The sequence below is a fragment of the Panthera pardus genome, unplaced genomic scaffold (genome assembly GCF_024362965.1).
Source record: "Panthera pardus isolate Hobbes unplaced genomic scaffold, ASM2436296v1 HiC_scaffold_12, whole genome shotgun sequence".
Taxonomy (NCBI): domain Eukaryota; kingdom Metazoa; phylum Chordata; class Mammalia; order Carnivora; family Felidae; genus Panthera; species Panthera pardus.
Genome location: NW_026526677.1, coordinates 66,418,657 through 66,435,979, shown reverse-complemented (window position 1 = coordinate 66,435,979; position 17,323 = coordinate 66,418,657). Strand labels below are relative to the sequence as shown.

The following is a 17,323-nucleotide window of genomic DNA, read 5'->3' as shown; positions in this document are numbered from 1 at the left end:
TCTGCCCCTCCCCTGCTCACACTCTGTCTCTCTTTCTCTCCCTCAGAAATAAATAAACATTTAAAAATTTTTATATTAAAAAATAGCTTAGATGTGCCTGTTCCCTCCCTCTGACCCTCCCCTCCGTGTGTGCCTGTGGGTGCACACACACACACATACACACACACACACATACACACACACACACACACACACACACACACACACACACACACATATTCTAATTCAGTCCATCTGGAGGGGGTCCTGGAAATCTGAATGTGTTTGTAAATCCATCCAGGTGATTCTGGTAATAGAAGATCTAGCATTGAGGATTCGAGGTTTGGATAGAGTGTTGAACTATATGATTTCTCGGGCCCTTTCCAACCCAGAGGTTCTGTGATTCCAACCAGTCTTGTCAGTAGCCCTTCATTTGTTCAATTACACATCATTTTCCCCACAAGGAACATTCCCAGTGCTATGCCTCTTGAGGTAATTTTCTACCTGCTGGTGGTCATTCTTAAGTTGGCTTTCTCCCCTAGTTTGGATAAAAACCATCTTAACAACCATACTACAGCTAGCCTGAAAAAGAAGTTTGTCTAGTGACTCTAATGTTGACATGTATTTGCATTCTATCTCATGAATGCTGCAGTAGCTTCCCCCTCCGTATGTGTGTACATGTGTGTGCATGTGTGTGTACATGTGGGTGTGCTTATGGCTATAAATGAGTTTCTGTCAACTTTCTCCTTAGGATTTTAAATCTTTTTAAAAAATATTATCATTATTGTTTTATGTGTTTATAAAATTTTTATTGTTTTATGTGTTTATAAAAGTAACAATACAAAAAGTATTTCATTGTAGAAAAATGGGAAATTTTTGAAAAGTATAAAAAAGAAATAAAAATCAGTTATAATGCTACCTCACAAAGAGTTCTTATGCATGGACTTTAAAATCTATCATGAGGGGCACCTGGGTGGTTCAGTCAGTTGAACATCAACTCTTGATTTCAGCTCAGGTCATGATCCCAGGGTCATGGGTTCAAGGCCCATGTCAGGCTCTGGAACCTGCTTGGGATTCATTCTTTCTCTCTCTCTCTCTCTCTTTCTCTCTCCTTCTCCCCTGCTTGCTCTCTCTCTCTCTCTCTCCCTCTAAAATAAAGCACACACACACACAAAAAAATAAATAAATAATAAAATAAAATAAAATAAAATAAAATAAAATAAAATAAAATAAAACACACACACACACACACACACACACACACACACACAATCTGTCATGAGCCTGTCCTAGGCCTGTTCTTTAATATTTTACTTTTAAATGAGGCTTTCTCATTTCACACTACATTCAGCATCTTACAACAACAGCTTTCTCCCCTAGTCTCAGAATAAGTGGGAGCTGCTCAAATATGATTTACTATTAGATTGGGGTTCATTTTTCAATCTTTAATTCCTTTATAGTCCCTTTTCTGAGTATAATTCAACTAGTAGAGCTCGTCTGGGAAAATCTCTTAATGGGTGACATCAGGGCATGACTTCACCCTTTACAAATATGTTTCTCTATTGATGATTCCATTTGATCATCCCAATTACACCAAGATGGAGAGTATGATAATTATTTCCTTCCTCCTCCTTTTTTTTGAAGATGATAGAGAAATTTTACTTAACAAAATACTCCAAGAGCATGCTAGGCACTGTTCTAAACCCTTTACAATGAACTTATTTAAACCTCATCATAACCCTGTGAGAGATGTTATATTATGATTGTGCCCATTTTACAAACCAGGAGGTTGAGGCATAAAGAAGTTAATTAACTTGCCTGAAATTGTCCAACTTGTAAGCGACAGAACCGGGATTTGAATCCGGGCTACAGAATTGATACTTTTAACTTATATGTAATCCTTCCTCCCAAAGTTACAAAAATAAAACTCGACAAAATTTAATTCAGCAAACATTGTTTGAGCAGTGTCTGTGTGCCAAGTGCTGTCATTAGGTCACTGTCTCTGGAGCCCAACATTAGTGGGACAACACAGCGTGCCTAGCTACAGTGTGATTAGGTTAATGAGGGCTATTTGTAACTAAAGGTACTTGTCCTAGTCAGCTTGGGCCGCCATAACAAAATACCATAGACTGGAAGGTTTAAACAATAGACATTTATTTCTCACAGTTCTGAAGGCTGGAGAGTCCAAATTTAAGGCACTGGCTGTTTGGGTTCCTGGTGAGGGCCCTCTTCCTTGGGTACAGATGGTCATTTTGCTGTACCCTCACATGGCTAACAGAGAGATCATTTCTCATGTTTCTACTTATACCGGCACTAACCCCATTCATGAGGGCTCCATCCTCCCCACCTAATTATCTCCCAAAGGCCCCACCTCCAAATACCATCACACCAGGCACCAGGGCTTCAACATATGAATTTTGGGCAAACACACTCAGTCCATAGCAGGGGCAAAGGGATGTGAAAGGACACCAGACAGAGAGATGCATTCCATTGGATGATAGCACCAGCCATGTATTGTGCCAGGTGCTTTCAAATACATAATTTCATTTCATCTTCACAAAAGCCTCGTAAGGAAACCAAGGGTCCAAGAAGTCAGGTAACTTGCCCAAGGATGCACAACCAACCACTGGCTGAACCCACGTCTCTCTGAAAACAAGACCACATGCCTTTCCACTACACCAAGGGTATACTAGAATTGTCAATTAGGAGGTCTTAATATGTATCAGACACGGTGCTAACCAATTCTCTCATATTACCTCATTTAATGTTCACCGTAATTTTCTGAAGTCTATGTCAATACTCTAAGTTTACCAGCATGAATCCTGAGATCCTAACAGGCTGAATGACCTGCCCAAGTCACACAGAGAGTAAGTGGCAAATGCAGTGTTCAAAACCAGGCTTGTGTGACTTTAAAACCTGGACTCTTAGCATAGAATCACTGCTTTCTGAGATTAGGTAGTTTGTGAGTCGCCAAGATAGGATGCTTTTCTACAGTCTGCTAATCCCAGTCTTTAGTCATTGCCCCTCAGTGATGACCACCTGGGCTCTCAGATAAGCGTGTCGCTAGCATTGCCTTAAGGTTTAGGCACCTAGCTTTCACAGTGAGCCTGTGGCCAGTAACGTGGGTGACATTTCCATCCTTGTAGAGCACAGCACAAGAACACCCAGCACCAAGTGATGTTCCCACCATCCAGGGCTCCAAGCCTGACCTCATTATGTGTTTGGCCAGAACGTGAAAATGCCAGATGGGGAATGGGTGAGAGGGCAGAGGGAGACAGTTGGGCTCATTGAAGCATGACTATTCAGCACTCCCTGGAGAAGCTAGCTGTCAGAATTGATTGTTCAGACTTTGCCATCCAGTTTATATTTTCAGGATTTTGGTCAGTGACCAGACTAGGATGGAGAGGATTATTTCTGCTTAAACAATCTAATTAATTGCTTGCCTCTTGAGTGTGAGAAAAGTAAGGTAGTACTTCTCATTTCGATTCAGTCTTTCTCTACAAGTGGTCCACCATTTCCTTAGGTAAAGATCTGAGGACTTTAATATCATGTATATCTACCAAAGGAATCTTACTTAGTAACACAATTAAGGAAGGTAATGCTAAACTTTTATAAGGACTCTTGCCAAGTGAAAAAGTCATGCAATGGTAAATTACTTTTTATGAAAAACACCGTTTGTGTGGGCAAGTCACCTGACTCTTGAGCCTTAGTTTTCACATCCAAGTCAAGAATGCTCCTTGAGGGTTTATTCATGCTTTCATTCATTCATTAATTCATTCATTCATTTATTCAACAAAGATTTATTAAGCACCTACTCTATGCCCAGCTCCTTCTTAGACCCTGGATCATTGTACAGTTATAGATAATATAGGCCAAGTACAACATTGAATACTTTGTGCATACTCAAATGATAGGTGTTTTCCTTTCTTCATATTTTGAGCTTTTAGTGCCTGAAAGAACACAGCATTATATAGAACCCTATTTCCCAGCCCTACCTCTCATTTGAGCGATAAACTATCCTCTTGCGTCTCAAGAAGCACTAGAAGAGAGGAAGGGCCTGAGGTAGCTAGGAGAAATCATAAGCCACAGTCACTGCTACCACTGAAAGAGGTAATCAACATGGCCCTCTGTGAAGGGAAAGTAAGACAATGATGGGCCTGCAGTGAATGCAGAAAGACTGCAAAGGAGAGAAACTAATTCAATATTTATGATGTAATTCAATATTTATAATGCTGCACATAGTCATTTAGCTAACCTAAATTTCTGTGTTAAAATTTATTCTAAACTTTAAGCCCAGCCTTTTATGGTATGGTGTTAGCTCAATGATTATACGCTTGCATTCAGTTATGGTTTATTTAATTCAGGACATTTGGGATATGGGGATTCAAGGGAGGGGGTTGGTTATCATTTGTGAAAAACTTAATGAAAACTTCCGAAGAACTGTATTGGCCTTAAAACCGTGTATGACCCATCCAAAATCTCATTTGTGTTGAGAATTCCCATTGTGGAGAAAGCCGTGGAAGATCCTTGAAAGCTGTTTCTCAAACTAAGTAGATGTGGAGAGGCAGTCAAGTTAGCTTTTAGCAGCTGTGTGCTCAGGCCCTTATTCCTACCACTTTCTAAACTTGGCAAGCTTGTCAGCTTTCCCAGCCATAAAATGGGGTCAGTAATACCTACATCACTTGATTATCATGGGAACCAAATGAGAGGATATACATGTAAAGGAATCTTTTTGCTAATAATTATGTGTTAACACTTCAGCCACCCCTTATATTATTCTCATTACCATGATTAATGAAATTTTCAATCCCAAGAGAAAGCAAAACTTTCCGACTTCCTCACTTCCATGAGTGAGCCAAAACCCTGCCACCTTTAAAAATTGTTTTTTACTTTTTTCTATGGCCTCTTTGAACATTAATCATAAACCATAGCAAATAACAGGTGTGTGTGTGTGTGTGTGTGTGTGTGTGTCCATCTGACATAACATTCTTTGCAACCCATTTAAGATTTAAGGGATGAACCACTAAAGATGGCCTAATGGAGACATTTCTTAAGATCTAAAAAAAAAGGTTGAGCTTGGAATCCAGGGGGTAAAAATTAGAATAGTCTATCCAAATAGTTCGTAGAATCCCAAATTCAGTCTAATATATGTTTGGAGCCCTGTGAGTTCTGTGGGTCTGGACAGAATTTTTTGCATAGCCTGATCAAAACCATGTATCCTCTGTGTGTCATTTTGGCATCATCTAATGTACTAGTGTTTTCCATAATCAGCCTGGTTAATGCAAAGAAGCCAGGATAAAGTCAGGGCTGTAACAACAGTTTTAGAAGGATTCGAAGAGATGAATATGAATTAACATTTGCTCTTAGATTAAAACTGAGAAAAGCTGAAGTAGCTCAGAACAGGCATTTTCTCAGTGAACATCTTTCCACTTGGCAGCTTACCTTATCCAAAGTCTTCCTTGTACTGTTCCCAACTGTTGTCTGTTGGGTGCAAATAGAAACTCTCAGTGAAACATATTGCTTTAATATCTGAGGTTAGATGTGAAATTTTTTGTTCAGCTGTTTCCACTCAAATATTCTCCTCTCACACTGAAATATATTCTGAAACTCTGCCCTGTAACTATAGAAACCCTGATCTGCACTGTGTTTCAGATGGAAACACAAAAGTGCTCTCAGTTAAAAAGCAATATGTTGTTAATTATTGATCTACGAATAATTTAGATTTCATAAACCATTCATTTCTGTAGATTCAGGGTTTTTCTTCTCTCTCTCTTTTCTTTCCCCATTTTTGAAATTAGAACCAGCCATATTTAAATAAAAAATCCAGTTAAAACAATGCACCGCATATTATTTTAGTTAACAGCTGTTTACTGAGGTCTTACTACAATATGCTGTAGAGTGAGAATGTGGACTTGCCCTCAAGGAGCATGCAGCTTTGTATGTACACTGTGAAAATAAACACAAGGGAACAAGAGATAATACCAACATGAAGATACAAATAAGCACTGTTGTATCTTAAAGGAAGGAGTACTCATGTCTGACTGGAGAGGCTCAAAAAAACAAAAAATCAAGGAAGTACTTAGCTTCTCTTTTCCTCTTTTTTCCACCCCATCCTTCAAATAAGCACAAGTCTTACCAATTTTAATTTACTACTATTTCTCAAACCCTTCCCTCTCCTCCACCTCATTGTTTCTTGCCTGGATAATGCCAAAAGCTTCTAAATGGACTTCCTGCTTCCCATAGTCCCTTCCCTCTTCCAGTCTATCTTCCTCCACCACCTGGGTTATTTATCTAAAATGTTAATCTGTTCTATCACTTCTCCACATTATATCTTCTAATAACTCCTGAGGATTCCCCAAGGAAAAAGCCCAAGTCAGGTCGCCCGGGTGGCTCAGACAGTTAAGCTGCCAACTCCTGGTTTTAGCCCAGATCATGATCTCATGATTTGTGAGTTAGAGCCTCTCATCAGGCTCTGTGCTGACAGCTCAGAGACTGCTTGGGATTCTCTCTCTCTCCCCCCCTCTCTGTCCTTCACCCACTCATGCCTTCTCTCTCAAAATAAATAAATAAACTTGAAAAAATGTTAAAGCCCCAGTCCTTAGTGTAGATGGTTATCTTGTATAAGGAGGCTTCACGGTCTTACTGTCTCATATCCCATCCTGTATATAGCCTGTATCAGAACCTTCCCCAAAGTCTTTAGCTTTTTTAGACCCTCAGGTCATGCTATGTGTTGTTCCTCCTGTCTGGGAAATTCTCCCCAAACTTTTCCTACTGACAAGCTCTTTCTCATCCTTCAAGTTTGACATCCTTCAAATTGACACCTCCTCCAAGAAGCCCACCTCAATGCTTTCTACCCCACCTTCTCACCCTCCAATGAGATAGATGCTCCCCCAAGCCCCACTGCTGTCAACAGTCTTACAGTGCAGCATTATCAGTCTGTCTGTATGTCTCTGTGCCCACCAGAAGCACAGTCCTGTGTGTTTATTACAGCCATGCTTTTTGATGTTTTTTTTTTCCTTTGTTCCCTGGCTCCTTGCTTGATGCATGGGTAGGCACTCAATGAGTATTTGATGAATGAATGAAGTGGCAGGTACAATGATGAAATGTGCAGAGATGACAGGAAAATGGCACTGGGGAAAAGGAAAAATTCAAGATTATCTGTAACATGTTTGGTTTTAAGGTGAAGGTAAATCCCCTAGTGTTCGTTCCTAAAGGGAAGGGAAGAAAAAGGAAATGAGAAGAAAAGGGTAGGAGAGACAAGGCCTGCAGAGGGGAACAGAAAAGAGAAAAATTTATTTAGGCTCCACTTTACATGTCCATCTCTATGGATTGTGATTTCTTATAATAGATATTTGGTTGATTTAGTCAGCCATTTAAGTAACAAATATTAGTTTTTCTCCCTTTGTCCCCCCTCCCCAATCACTATGACTCTCAGTACATGTAACACAAAAGTTTCAAGAGATGTGTTAGCTGCTTAGAGACATTATACCAAGACTTTTTATACTGAACAAAGGAACAGAAATATTTTAGAATACATTTTATTTGAGCTTTAGGATAAGAAGAGATATTCTTCATTTAATGAGGAACTTAATCATAAATGCCTTGCCACGTGATAGACTCTTTATTTTCAATTTTCTTTAGGGTGGAAAGAAAGGAGCGTGCCCGGTTGAAGACAGTGAAGTTTAATGCGAAACCCGGAGTGATTGATTCAAAAGGGGTAAGTACAAAATAATTGAAACATTAAGTTCTCTCCGTTGCTATGGGTTTAATTATAATTAACATTTAGACTTTCAGTAGCAAAGAAATTATGGAGCTACCAGAGTACTGTAGTAGAGTACTGTTATAAATGTACTACTAAAAGCAATAGTGTATTCCCTCAGGAAGTAGATTTATGGTAAATATATTCAATACTAGGGGTAAAGCTGCTAATGGTCCACAGAAATGATGTGTTCATGAAGGTGATGTAATGATTACAATGAAGGAGAAAAAAGGTAGTTTAGTGTTATCATTTCTTTATTTTTTTTTTCATTTAAATTAAATGTTCTAAAAGGATGGGTTTCATAAAAAACACCTACCTGCTCATCACCAGTATGTCTAGTCTGTTACATACGACAAAGCTAAGACAGTGGTCATGGAAATATGTGGATAGATCATCTAAGTGAATACGTGGATTGTTGTGACAGACATAGAAGAGAATTAACGGGGGAAATTTAATCTTCAAAATTAAAGTATTATACACACATGTATCTTCTTTAATAACAGCTTTGATGATAAAATTCACCTACCATACAATTCACTAATTTAAGGTATACCATCCAAAGTTTTGGGTTTTTTTTTTAGTATATTTAGTTATGCAATCATCACTACAGTCACTTTGAGAACATTTGATCACCCCATACAGGTATCGTGTAGCAGTCACTTCCCATTGCCCCCAGCCTCACCCCACCTCCACCCTACCCAGCCCAAGGCAACTACCAAACTATTTTGTCTATAGTTTGCCTATTCTGGATATTTTACATAAATTATACACCATGTGGTCTTTTATGACTGCTTCTTTCACTTCACATTATGTTTCATGCATCTATATTGTAGCATGTATAAGTACTTTATTTCTTTTCGTTGCCAAACAATATCCCATTGTAATGATATATCTCATTTAATTTATCCATTCATTAGTTGATGGACATCTGGGTTCTTTCCACTTTCCGCTAGTATGGATAATGCTGCAAGGAACATTTGTGTATAAATTTTTGTGTAGACATGTATTCTTATTTCCATTGTATGTATACCTAAGAGGAGAATTTCTGGGTCATGTGATAACTCTATGTTTAACATTTTGAGGAACTTCCAGACTGTTTTCCAAGGTGGTTGTACCTGTTTGCATTCCCATCATCATTGTAAGAGGGTTCTAATGTCTCCACATTCTCACCAACACTTGTTATTATATGTCTTTCTGCTTATTCTGTCTGAAGTCATATCTCATTGTGGTTGCAATTTGCATTTCCCTAATTACTATTGGTGTTGAGCATCTTCTCATGAGCTGATCGGCCATTCCTGTATCTTCTTTGTAGAAATGTCTTTTCAGATCCTTTCCCATTTTTAAATTGGATTTTGTTGTTGTTGAGTTGTACAGAAGTTTTTTATATATTCTGGGTATCAATCTCTTATCAACTGTATGCTTTCCACTTATTTTCTCCCAGTCTGTAGGTTGTCCTTTCATGCTCTTGCTAGTGTCCTTTGATGCACAAAACTTCTTAATTTTGATGAAGTCCAATTTATTGATGTTTTCTTTTGTTACTTGCAGGTTTTTTTAATGCTTTTATTTTTGAGAGATAGTGCACACATGAGCAGAGAAGGGTCAGAGAGAGAAGAGGAGAGAGGGTTCAAAGCAGGCTCCGCACTGACAGCACAGAGCCTGATTCAGGGCTCAAACCCAGACACTCAACTTACTAAGCCACCCAGGAGCCCCTGTTACTTATGTTTTTGATGTCATATCTAAGAAATCATTACTTAATCCAAGGTCATGAAGATTTACATCCATATATTCTTCTAAGAATTTTATAGTTTTAGCTCTTATATTTAGGTGTTTGATCCATTTTGAGTTAGCTTTTGTATATGATATGAGGTAGGGTTCCAATTTCTTTTTAACATGTGAATTATCTTCTCATTTTCATTGTTTGTTTTGTTCATTTCAAGTATATAGAAATATAATTATTTTATATATCAATGTTATATCCTCCTACCTTGCTGAACCCATTTATTAGTTCTAACAGTTTTTCTGGTGGGTTCCTTAGCATTTTCTATGTATAAGATCATGTCATGTGTAAAAATAGAATTTTACTTCTTTCTTTTCACCCTGGATGACTTTTATTTCTTTGTCATGCCTGGTTGCCCTGGTAGAACCTCCAGATCAATGTTGGATAGAAGTGGCAAGGGCAGTCATCCTTGCCCTGTTCCTGACCTTAAGGGAAAGGCATTCAACCTTTCACCATTAAGTATGATGTCAGCTGTGGCTTGTACAGCTTTTAAAATCTATTTTTAAGTGATAAAACCAGTATCACGTTGCTGTATTATAAAATACTGCCCCCTACCTGTCCTTTTTTTCTTCCTGTGCTCTTTTTCTTCATCTCCTTTCCTTTACCTTTCTGTCCTAATAATTCTGGCTTGTCAGCATCACACAGAACCACAAATTATGGCCAATAGATGTCACCATGAAAAACAAAAAGAAGAAAAGCTATAATTTCTTAGGACTTTTGAGCACCAAACCACAACACTGTCCCTTGAATTTTTAAGTAGAAGATCACAGAGCAGCCTAGTCATTGACATAACAATTTACTTTCCCCTAAAACATTTGGGTGAAATGGGAATTTATTTAAACATAAGGTGTACCTCTTTTTAAAAAGGTATGTGTCATCATACATGGAATCCTTTCAAATAAATACTGTTTAAAAAGAAGGGAGCAGGATTTTTCATTGATTCTTAGGGAAAATTTAAGGATAGAGTTCCTATTTGTTTCATTTATGTAGTTGAATGTGTGAAAGACACAAGCCTATCAAAGTTCCTTCTCCTCAAGAGTTTATAACATCTATGAGAGCCCAGCTGTCTTTTTGATAAGACATAGACATGAGTATTGACCTTTTTAATCATACTGTTAAAATATTATTAGGTACGTGCCAAAAAATAGAAAACAAATTCTCAGACTTGAATGACTATTGAATGAGGACAAGTTATGTGGAAAGGGAAACCTTGGATGGGCAATCATGAGGGCCAGATAACTTGGGTTCTGGTTTTAGTTCATGATTAAGTCACCACTGCTCTTTGGGCCTCACTAGCAAAATAACAGCTTTGAACAACATCAAGTATGTCAGGCAAGTTTCACTTCCAATGGATGGATCATGATGATGGATTGATAGTTTCTGGTAAACTGATAGTCTTTACCAGGAATATTATTAAAAATGACTCTGAGACCATGTATGACCTCAGCAGAAAAAAAAAAGGGGGGGGGGCATTAATTGACTATGGATGCCTCACACAATGTTGAGAATTATTCTCTATTTGAGGTCCCTGGGTTCAATTATTTTTAAGATGCCTTCCAGTAGTAATTCTCCATGAGCCTATGAAATAAGAAAAAAAAATCAAAGTTTTCCAAATCCCCATGAGAACAATACATCAATGAGAAGATTCTTGCTCACAAGTAGAAAGTAAAGGATGATTAAGAGAAAGTGTGCTTAAGAAAGGAAAGACCAACTGTGGGGAGAGCCGAGAAGCTAGGTCAGGAGAAGTCACGCACCTTGAGCCAAGGGCGCGGACTACAGAAAGTAATTACTGTTACCAAGGCCCCAGTCTGGGATCTAGGGGTAAATTCAACACAAATTGAGGAAGAAAACTACTTGGAATGAGAAAGACAATGGGATATTTTAAATAATCTTTGCATTAGCTGGCATTTACACAGCATTGTGAAATAGGAGTTGAAAGTGAAAGCCATGCTTACTGCCCTGCAGTGGCTTAAAATCCATTAGTATGTATGAAGCAGGTTGTAACAAGAGCCGTATTTAGTAGTATGTACAAGAGCTATGAGAATTCAAATTAATGAGTGTGGGAACGGCCAGAGAACACTTCATAGAAGAACTTAGGCTTTAATTGACATATCAGCACTTGAGCTATTTTTCCAGAACTATCCATTGATTAATAAATATTGAGTGCTGCAAAACACCAGGCATTGTACTAGGTGCCTTATAGGAAAGCAAAATAACATAAAAAGGCAAGGTCTCTCATCTCAAGGAGCTCTCAAAGAGAAATCTAAGCAGGTCTGGCAATACAGTATCACCGATGATACTCATAAATGTGGAGAAGTAAGTCGTTTTTTAATGTTTTTATTTATTTTTGAGAGAGAGAGAGAGCAAGTAGGGGAGGGGCAGAGAGAGAGGGAGACACAGAATCTGAAGCAGGCTCCAGGTTCTGAGCTGTCAGCACAGAGCCTGATGTGGGACTCGAACCCATGAGCTGTGAGATCACGACCTCAGCCGAAGTCGGATGCCCAACAGACTGAGTCACCCAGGCACCCCAAGAATTAACCGTCTTTATTTTAAATATCAGGAGACTGAGCTTCAAAAAGATTAACTGATTAACCTATGATCACACAGCTAGTAGGTGCAAGTGTCGGATCATTTTGACAGAAGAATGCACATTTCTTCACACTATACTTTGTTCTGGTAGAAGTCAGAAAAAGGAAAGTTAGTAATCATGCCTTGGGTAAGAGAGAAGGCTTTCAAGAGAAGGTGATACTCGAACAAGATCTTGAAGTTCAAATAAGAGTGTGCCACATATAGGATCCAGCATGAACTTAAAAGGGGAAACTGTAGGCATGCTGGAGTCAGGCCAAGCAGACTGGGGACACCAGATGAATGGTGTGGATAGTGTGGTGGTAGTTGCAGCAAATGGGGCTGACAATGAAGATCTGGAAGGTCAAGCAGTGTGTGTGGAAAGCCTGGTTTGAGCTTTGAAGCTCATTAAATTTTGAGAGTATCCATGAGGAAATCCAAGGCTCTCCATTTGAAAGTGCTCATTTGCTACAAATGAAGTGCCCAGGCTTTCTGTATACTCCATGTGGCTCCACAAAGTCTGTGTCTACATATGCAAAGACAAGTGGACAACTGTGTCAGTAACCCACATAATTCCAGCCTACCCAGACCCCTAAGCTCACAGTGGCCATCTGTTAGGATGGGTCTTCCTGAGAACCACCTCAGTTTCTGAGATCTCATTGTAGGCAAGCTTCCCTGAGAAATCAGTTAAATTCCTAATGAGTCTCCACTCAAACTAGCCTCTGGTGAAAACTTGATCACTCCCTTAATTTCTTTCATTGTTCTGTTAACTTTTTTCATAAATTTCATAATCAGCCACTCTGTTGCTTATTGAGACATTTAGGAAATTGTAAAGTCTTCACAATCAAGCTGTTGTCCATTGAAAAATTAATGAATATTTAATGATTTATGCTGAATTTTTTTTATTTGTTTTATTTTTTAAATTACTTTTATTGAAAAAGTCCTATAATTTAAGAAAGGAAAATATATGTCTGGAAGAGTATAAGAGTATCAGCAGCCTTACTAAATGCCAGCCACGTGCAACATGTAAGTGCCCCCTCTGCACTTTAAATCATTTTCTAAAGCAAGGGAGTTTGTTAAGTAAATAACTAGTCCTACAAGCTGGTACAAAATAGAAATGATAGATATTATTCAAAGTAGTAGGAATTGTAGTAATAGGAATTGTAAACAACTCACATACATCTCTTAATTGCCACAACAAAATGTGAAAGGAAATCATTTGTTCCCTCTTCTCAGATTTAAAGAAACTAAAACCTAGGGAAGCAAAAAAATCTGAACCCATGTCTGGCTAATTCCAACACCCATAATCTCTTTACTATATCATGCCCTCTTCCTATTGAAACCACATGACTCTGTACATCTTAAGAAAAATGAAGAAGTATATTCAAATGGATTTAGCCTTGTCAAAAATTAACTTGGGCTTAAGCTTGAACCCTGAAAGGGGGAAGCTGGTTTCCTTGATGATGTATATCTTTCTGGATGAGAACTTCTCTGAGGTTCACTTGGGGCTGCACATTTCCTCCATGATGGCTTGCCAGAAGGACATGTCTTGGCATAAAGACATGTAAAACCTTTATTAGACGCCAGTACAAGCAGCTTGCTAGGCATTGTGGACCTAGCCACATAAGACATAGTCACTGCCCTGAAGAAGCAGGGATACTGGGGGAGAGAATGAGTTCCCACAAGGAGGAAATGGTTAACATCAAACAAGAGGGATTGGAAGCATTCTCTGAAGTTCAGAGGAGATGGAGATTCTGATTTGGAGCTGAAAGAATTTGAATAGAGGCAGGGGATGAGGGGAAGGAGGGGAGGCTCAGAGACTTTCAAGGATTAGTAAAATTTGCAAGGGAGCAAACAGTGAGGTAGGAATAGGATACAGGATACATAGGAAGTAAAACATTATTTATCTTCATTGCAAGTAATAGTTTATGAAGGGGAATAAAAGGACTCAGAAGTGGAAAGCTAAACTCCCAACAGTTCTGGTGCCTTAAATTTTCCAGAAGGCTTGTACTTTATCCTGTAGACAGAAGAATTTTAATGGTTGTAATCAAACCCAACCTAGTGATTCCCACTGGGCTTGCACCCTGAATGTACTTGTATTGTTGCCCAAATATCACTCACTCCCTGGCAAAGGTCCAAACTTACTCATCTTTGTGCCCCTAACACCTAGCAGGGTGTCTACCAGACACATTCTGACTGCTCAATCCTCTCTTCTTAGAGGAAAAGTAAGTGAATGATCTCAAGCAGTTTTCCAGGAGACCAATCTGGTAACCGTGAGAAAGACAGATTGAAGGGGAGAAAGACCTACAGGAGGAGATGTCTGAGAAAGCTACTCCAGTATCCTGGGTGTGAGATTCTGAAAATCTGAACTTAATGGCAAAAGAAAAGAAAAATAGGCAACTATTGCTAAAGAGATCAGAGAGAACTGTTGTCCTTGGACATCTGACCTAATGGTTCCTCATATTATTCTGTTTCCTTTTCCAAACCCTCAAGCTCCCTTTAGGAGGGGATGTTAACTGTGAGAGAGGGGATGGGGCAGAGATACAACTATGATCATAGGATCTTGGCAGTTTCTCTGAGTCTAACTGGAGCTGACATTGAGAAATCTCAGTTCTACTTCATACATTCTTGGAAGTTTCCATATGGCCATTGATTCCTACTATGTCATTTACAGATGAAGACACTGAGAATCATTTCTCTGGGACACACAGAGAGTTAGTAGCAGAGCCTGCCATTGTATCATTTATCAAAAAAGTGACTTGACAGTCAGTGTTTTGTCAGCAAATAGGAATTGTGTTTGCTTCACCAGGATAAGTTATAAAGATTGCTTTTGTAACAGCTTCAAAGTGACTTCTGAGTTTTAAGGGAAAAAATCATTACTGCCTTCAAAAGAAAGCTCCTTAATATTAAAAGCTAGTCCTTGGATGGCCAGAGCCCCATAAAGAGCTTGAATGTCCAAGAGTAACCTGAAGATTAGGGTAGGGTGAAAGGGGCACCATACTGTCCCACTCCATTGGGGCATCAGGAAAGCAACATTCTCCTCAAAGTTCATCCACCCACATGAACTCATCGGGTTTTTTATTTTCATTTCCGTACTCGAGAACATCTAACAGGTTCTTTATTGGTCTTCTGGCTTGAATCTTTCTCCCCTGATTCTTTCCCCTTACTATAGGCAATATGATTTTAAAGACTAGCATTTTTACATAAAGAACAAAGACATGGCTATGTCCAGAGAATTCTTAAGTGTCATCAGCCCATCCTGGGGAGAGCTGCTAACTCTTTTTTTTCCAGTTTTTTTAATGTTTATTCATTTTTGAGAGACAGAGAGAGCACAAGCAGGGGAGGGACAGAGGATCTGAAGCAGACTCTGTGCTGACAGCAGAAAGACTGTTGTGGGGCTCAAACTCACCAACCATGAGACCATGACCTGAGCTGAAGTCAGACACTCAACTGACTGAGCCACTCAGGCACCCCCATTTTTTTTATGTGATTATCACATTTGTCCAAACTTTGAGCTCCCATATCCACTGAGAACCATATGAGCAGCGCACAGATCAGTCTCTGATAAAGAAATGCTTGTGGCTTCTCTGAAAGGTGGTTTGCAGGGGGGCCTACAATTGAGTTCCCTTCTCTAATACATGTTAGGAGGGTCCCTATCTGAACCTGGAAAGCCAGTTGAATTCAATTAACATCATGAAGAAATATACCCTATTTCACGTATTCCCCATACAGTATTTATTAGTCAAGTTACTGATAAGGAAATTGCTCATCTGTGGAATGAAATGGAGAATAAATCATGTTCTTTATGTATTTCTATGTGTACTTACTCTTGTTAGACATCTCTCTCCTAGGTCTAAAAAGTACTGCTGTTGAAACGATCAAGTTAATCTGCAAGCTTATATACCAAATTTAGTATAATTTATAACTGACAAAATCTGCTCACTACACACATACACATGTTTAACTTTTACGATATATTTTAGTTTGTGTGTTCTTCTCCCTTCTCTAGTTTAATTGTTTTTAAGATACTTTTCTTATTTTGTATATGTTGACACTTGAACGTGTGTGGTCATCCTCAAACCCAGGAGAAAAATAATACAAAAGTAAAATCTTTAAAATACCTTTGAAATCCAATATTATTTTCATTGCCTAATTAAGCTAAAGTTTTCATTGTATTAATCTTAGGAATGGTAAAGTGAAACATAATAAATTCACTTGCTCATCCTGCTCCCCTCCTGTCTAATATCTTCAGTTTTCAGTTTTTTTGCAGACATTTTTTTAAATGTTTATTTATTTTTGAGAGAGAGACAGATACAGAGTGTGAGCAGGGAAAGGTCAGAGAGAAGGAAACAGAATCTGAAGCAGGCTCCAGGCTCTGAGCTGTCAGCACAGAGCCTGACAGGGCTTGAACTCACCAACTATGAGATTATGACTTGAGCCAAAGTCAAAAGCTTAACTGACTGAGCCACCCAGGCTCCCCCAGACATTTGTTGAGGCCATACTATGTCCCAGGTAGTGATTAGGCAGTGGAAGTATACCATAAGTAACACATGGTTCCAGCCTTTAGGAATCATAAAATATTCCCCAGAGATAAACATGTTAGCCAATAATGAATAGAATATGGTATAAGTGCTAAGTGAGAAGTGAGGCCAAGATACTATTTGAACTCAGACCTGGAATACTTAAACGTCTCTTAGAGTTCATAGGAAAGTTCCTAGGAGAGATAATGTCCAAAAAGAGCCTTGAAGGATCAACCAAATATTTTTTTTTAATATTTTTTTAACATTTATTCATTTTGGGGAGAGAGACAGAGCATGAGTGGGGGAGGGGCAGAGAGAGAGGGAGACACAGAATTGAATGCAGGCCCCAGGCTCTGAGCTGTCAGCACAGAGCCCGACGCAGGGCTCAAACTCATGAACTGTGAGATCATGACCTGAGCCAAAGTCAGATGCTTAACCAACTGAGCCACCCAGGCACCCCTCAACAAAATCTTGACCAAGTGTAAAAGCTTCCATGCAAAGCTGCCAAGTGTCTACCAAGAAGGCAGAGGGAAAGCTGAGAACCAGATCATGAGGGCAGTGGAGAGTCTTTGGAAGATTTTACCAGAAGTTAGATTAGAGTTTTCAAAGATCACCCCACTGCTATGTGGAATGAATTTCCAAAAGAAGTCACCCCTATAGAGCAGGAGTCCATTTCAATAATGTAAGTGAGACATGGATAAGGCTGTCCTAGGACCATAGAGT

The 17,323-nt window shown here is 38.9% G+C and overlaps 1 protein-coding gene across 28 annotated transcripts in view; it reads left to right on the top strand.

Annotated features, from left to right (window-relative positions):
- Positions 1 to 17,323, top strand: part of DLG2 (discs large MAGUK scaffold protein 2) — a 2,072,859-nt gene that overhangs the window by 2,007,472 nt on the left and 48,064 nt on the right. For all 28 annotated transcript variants that reach the window (XM_019450186.2, XM_019450181.2, XM_019450179.2 and 25 more), the window contains one exon: positions 7,621 to 7,696. In XM_019450186.2, coding sequence (XP_019305731.2) covers positions 7,621 to 7,696 — 76 coding nt within the window. The remainder of the gene's footprint in view (positions 1 to 7,620; positions 7,697 to 17,323) is intronic.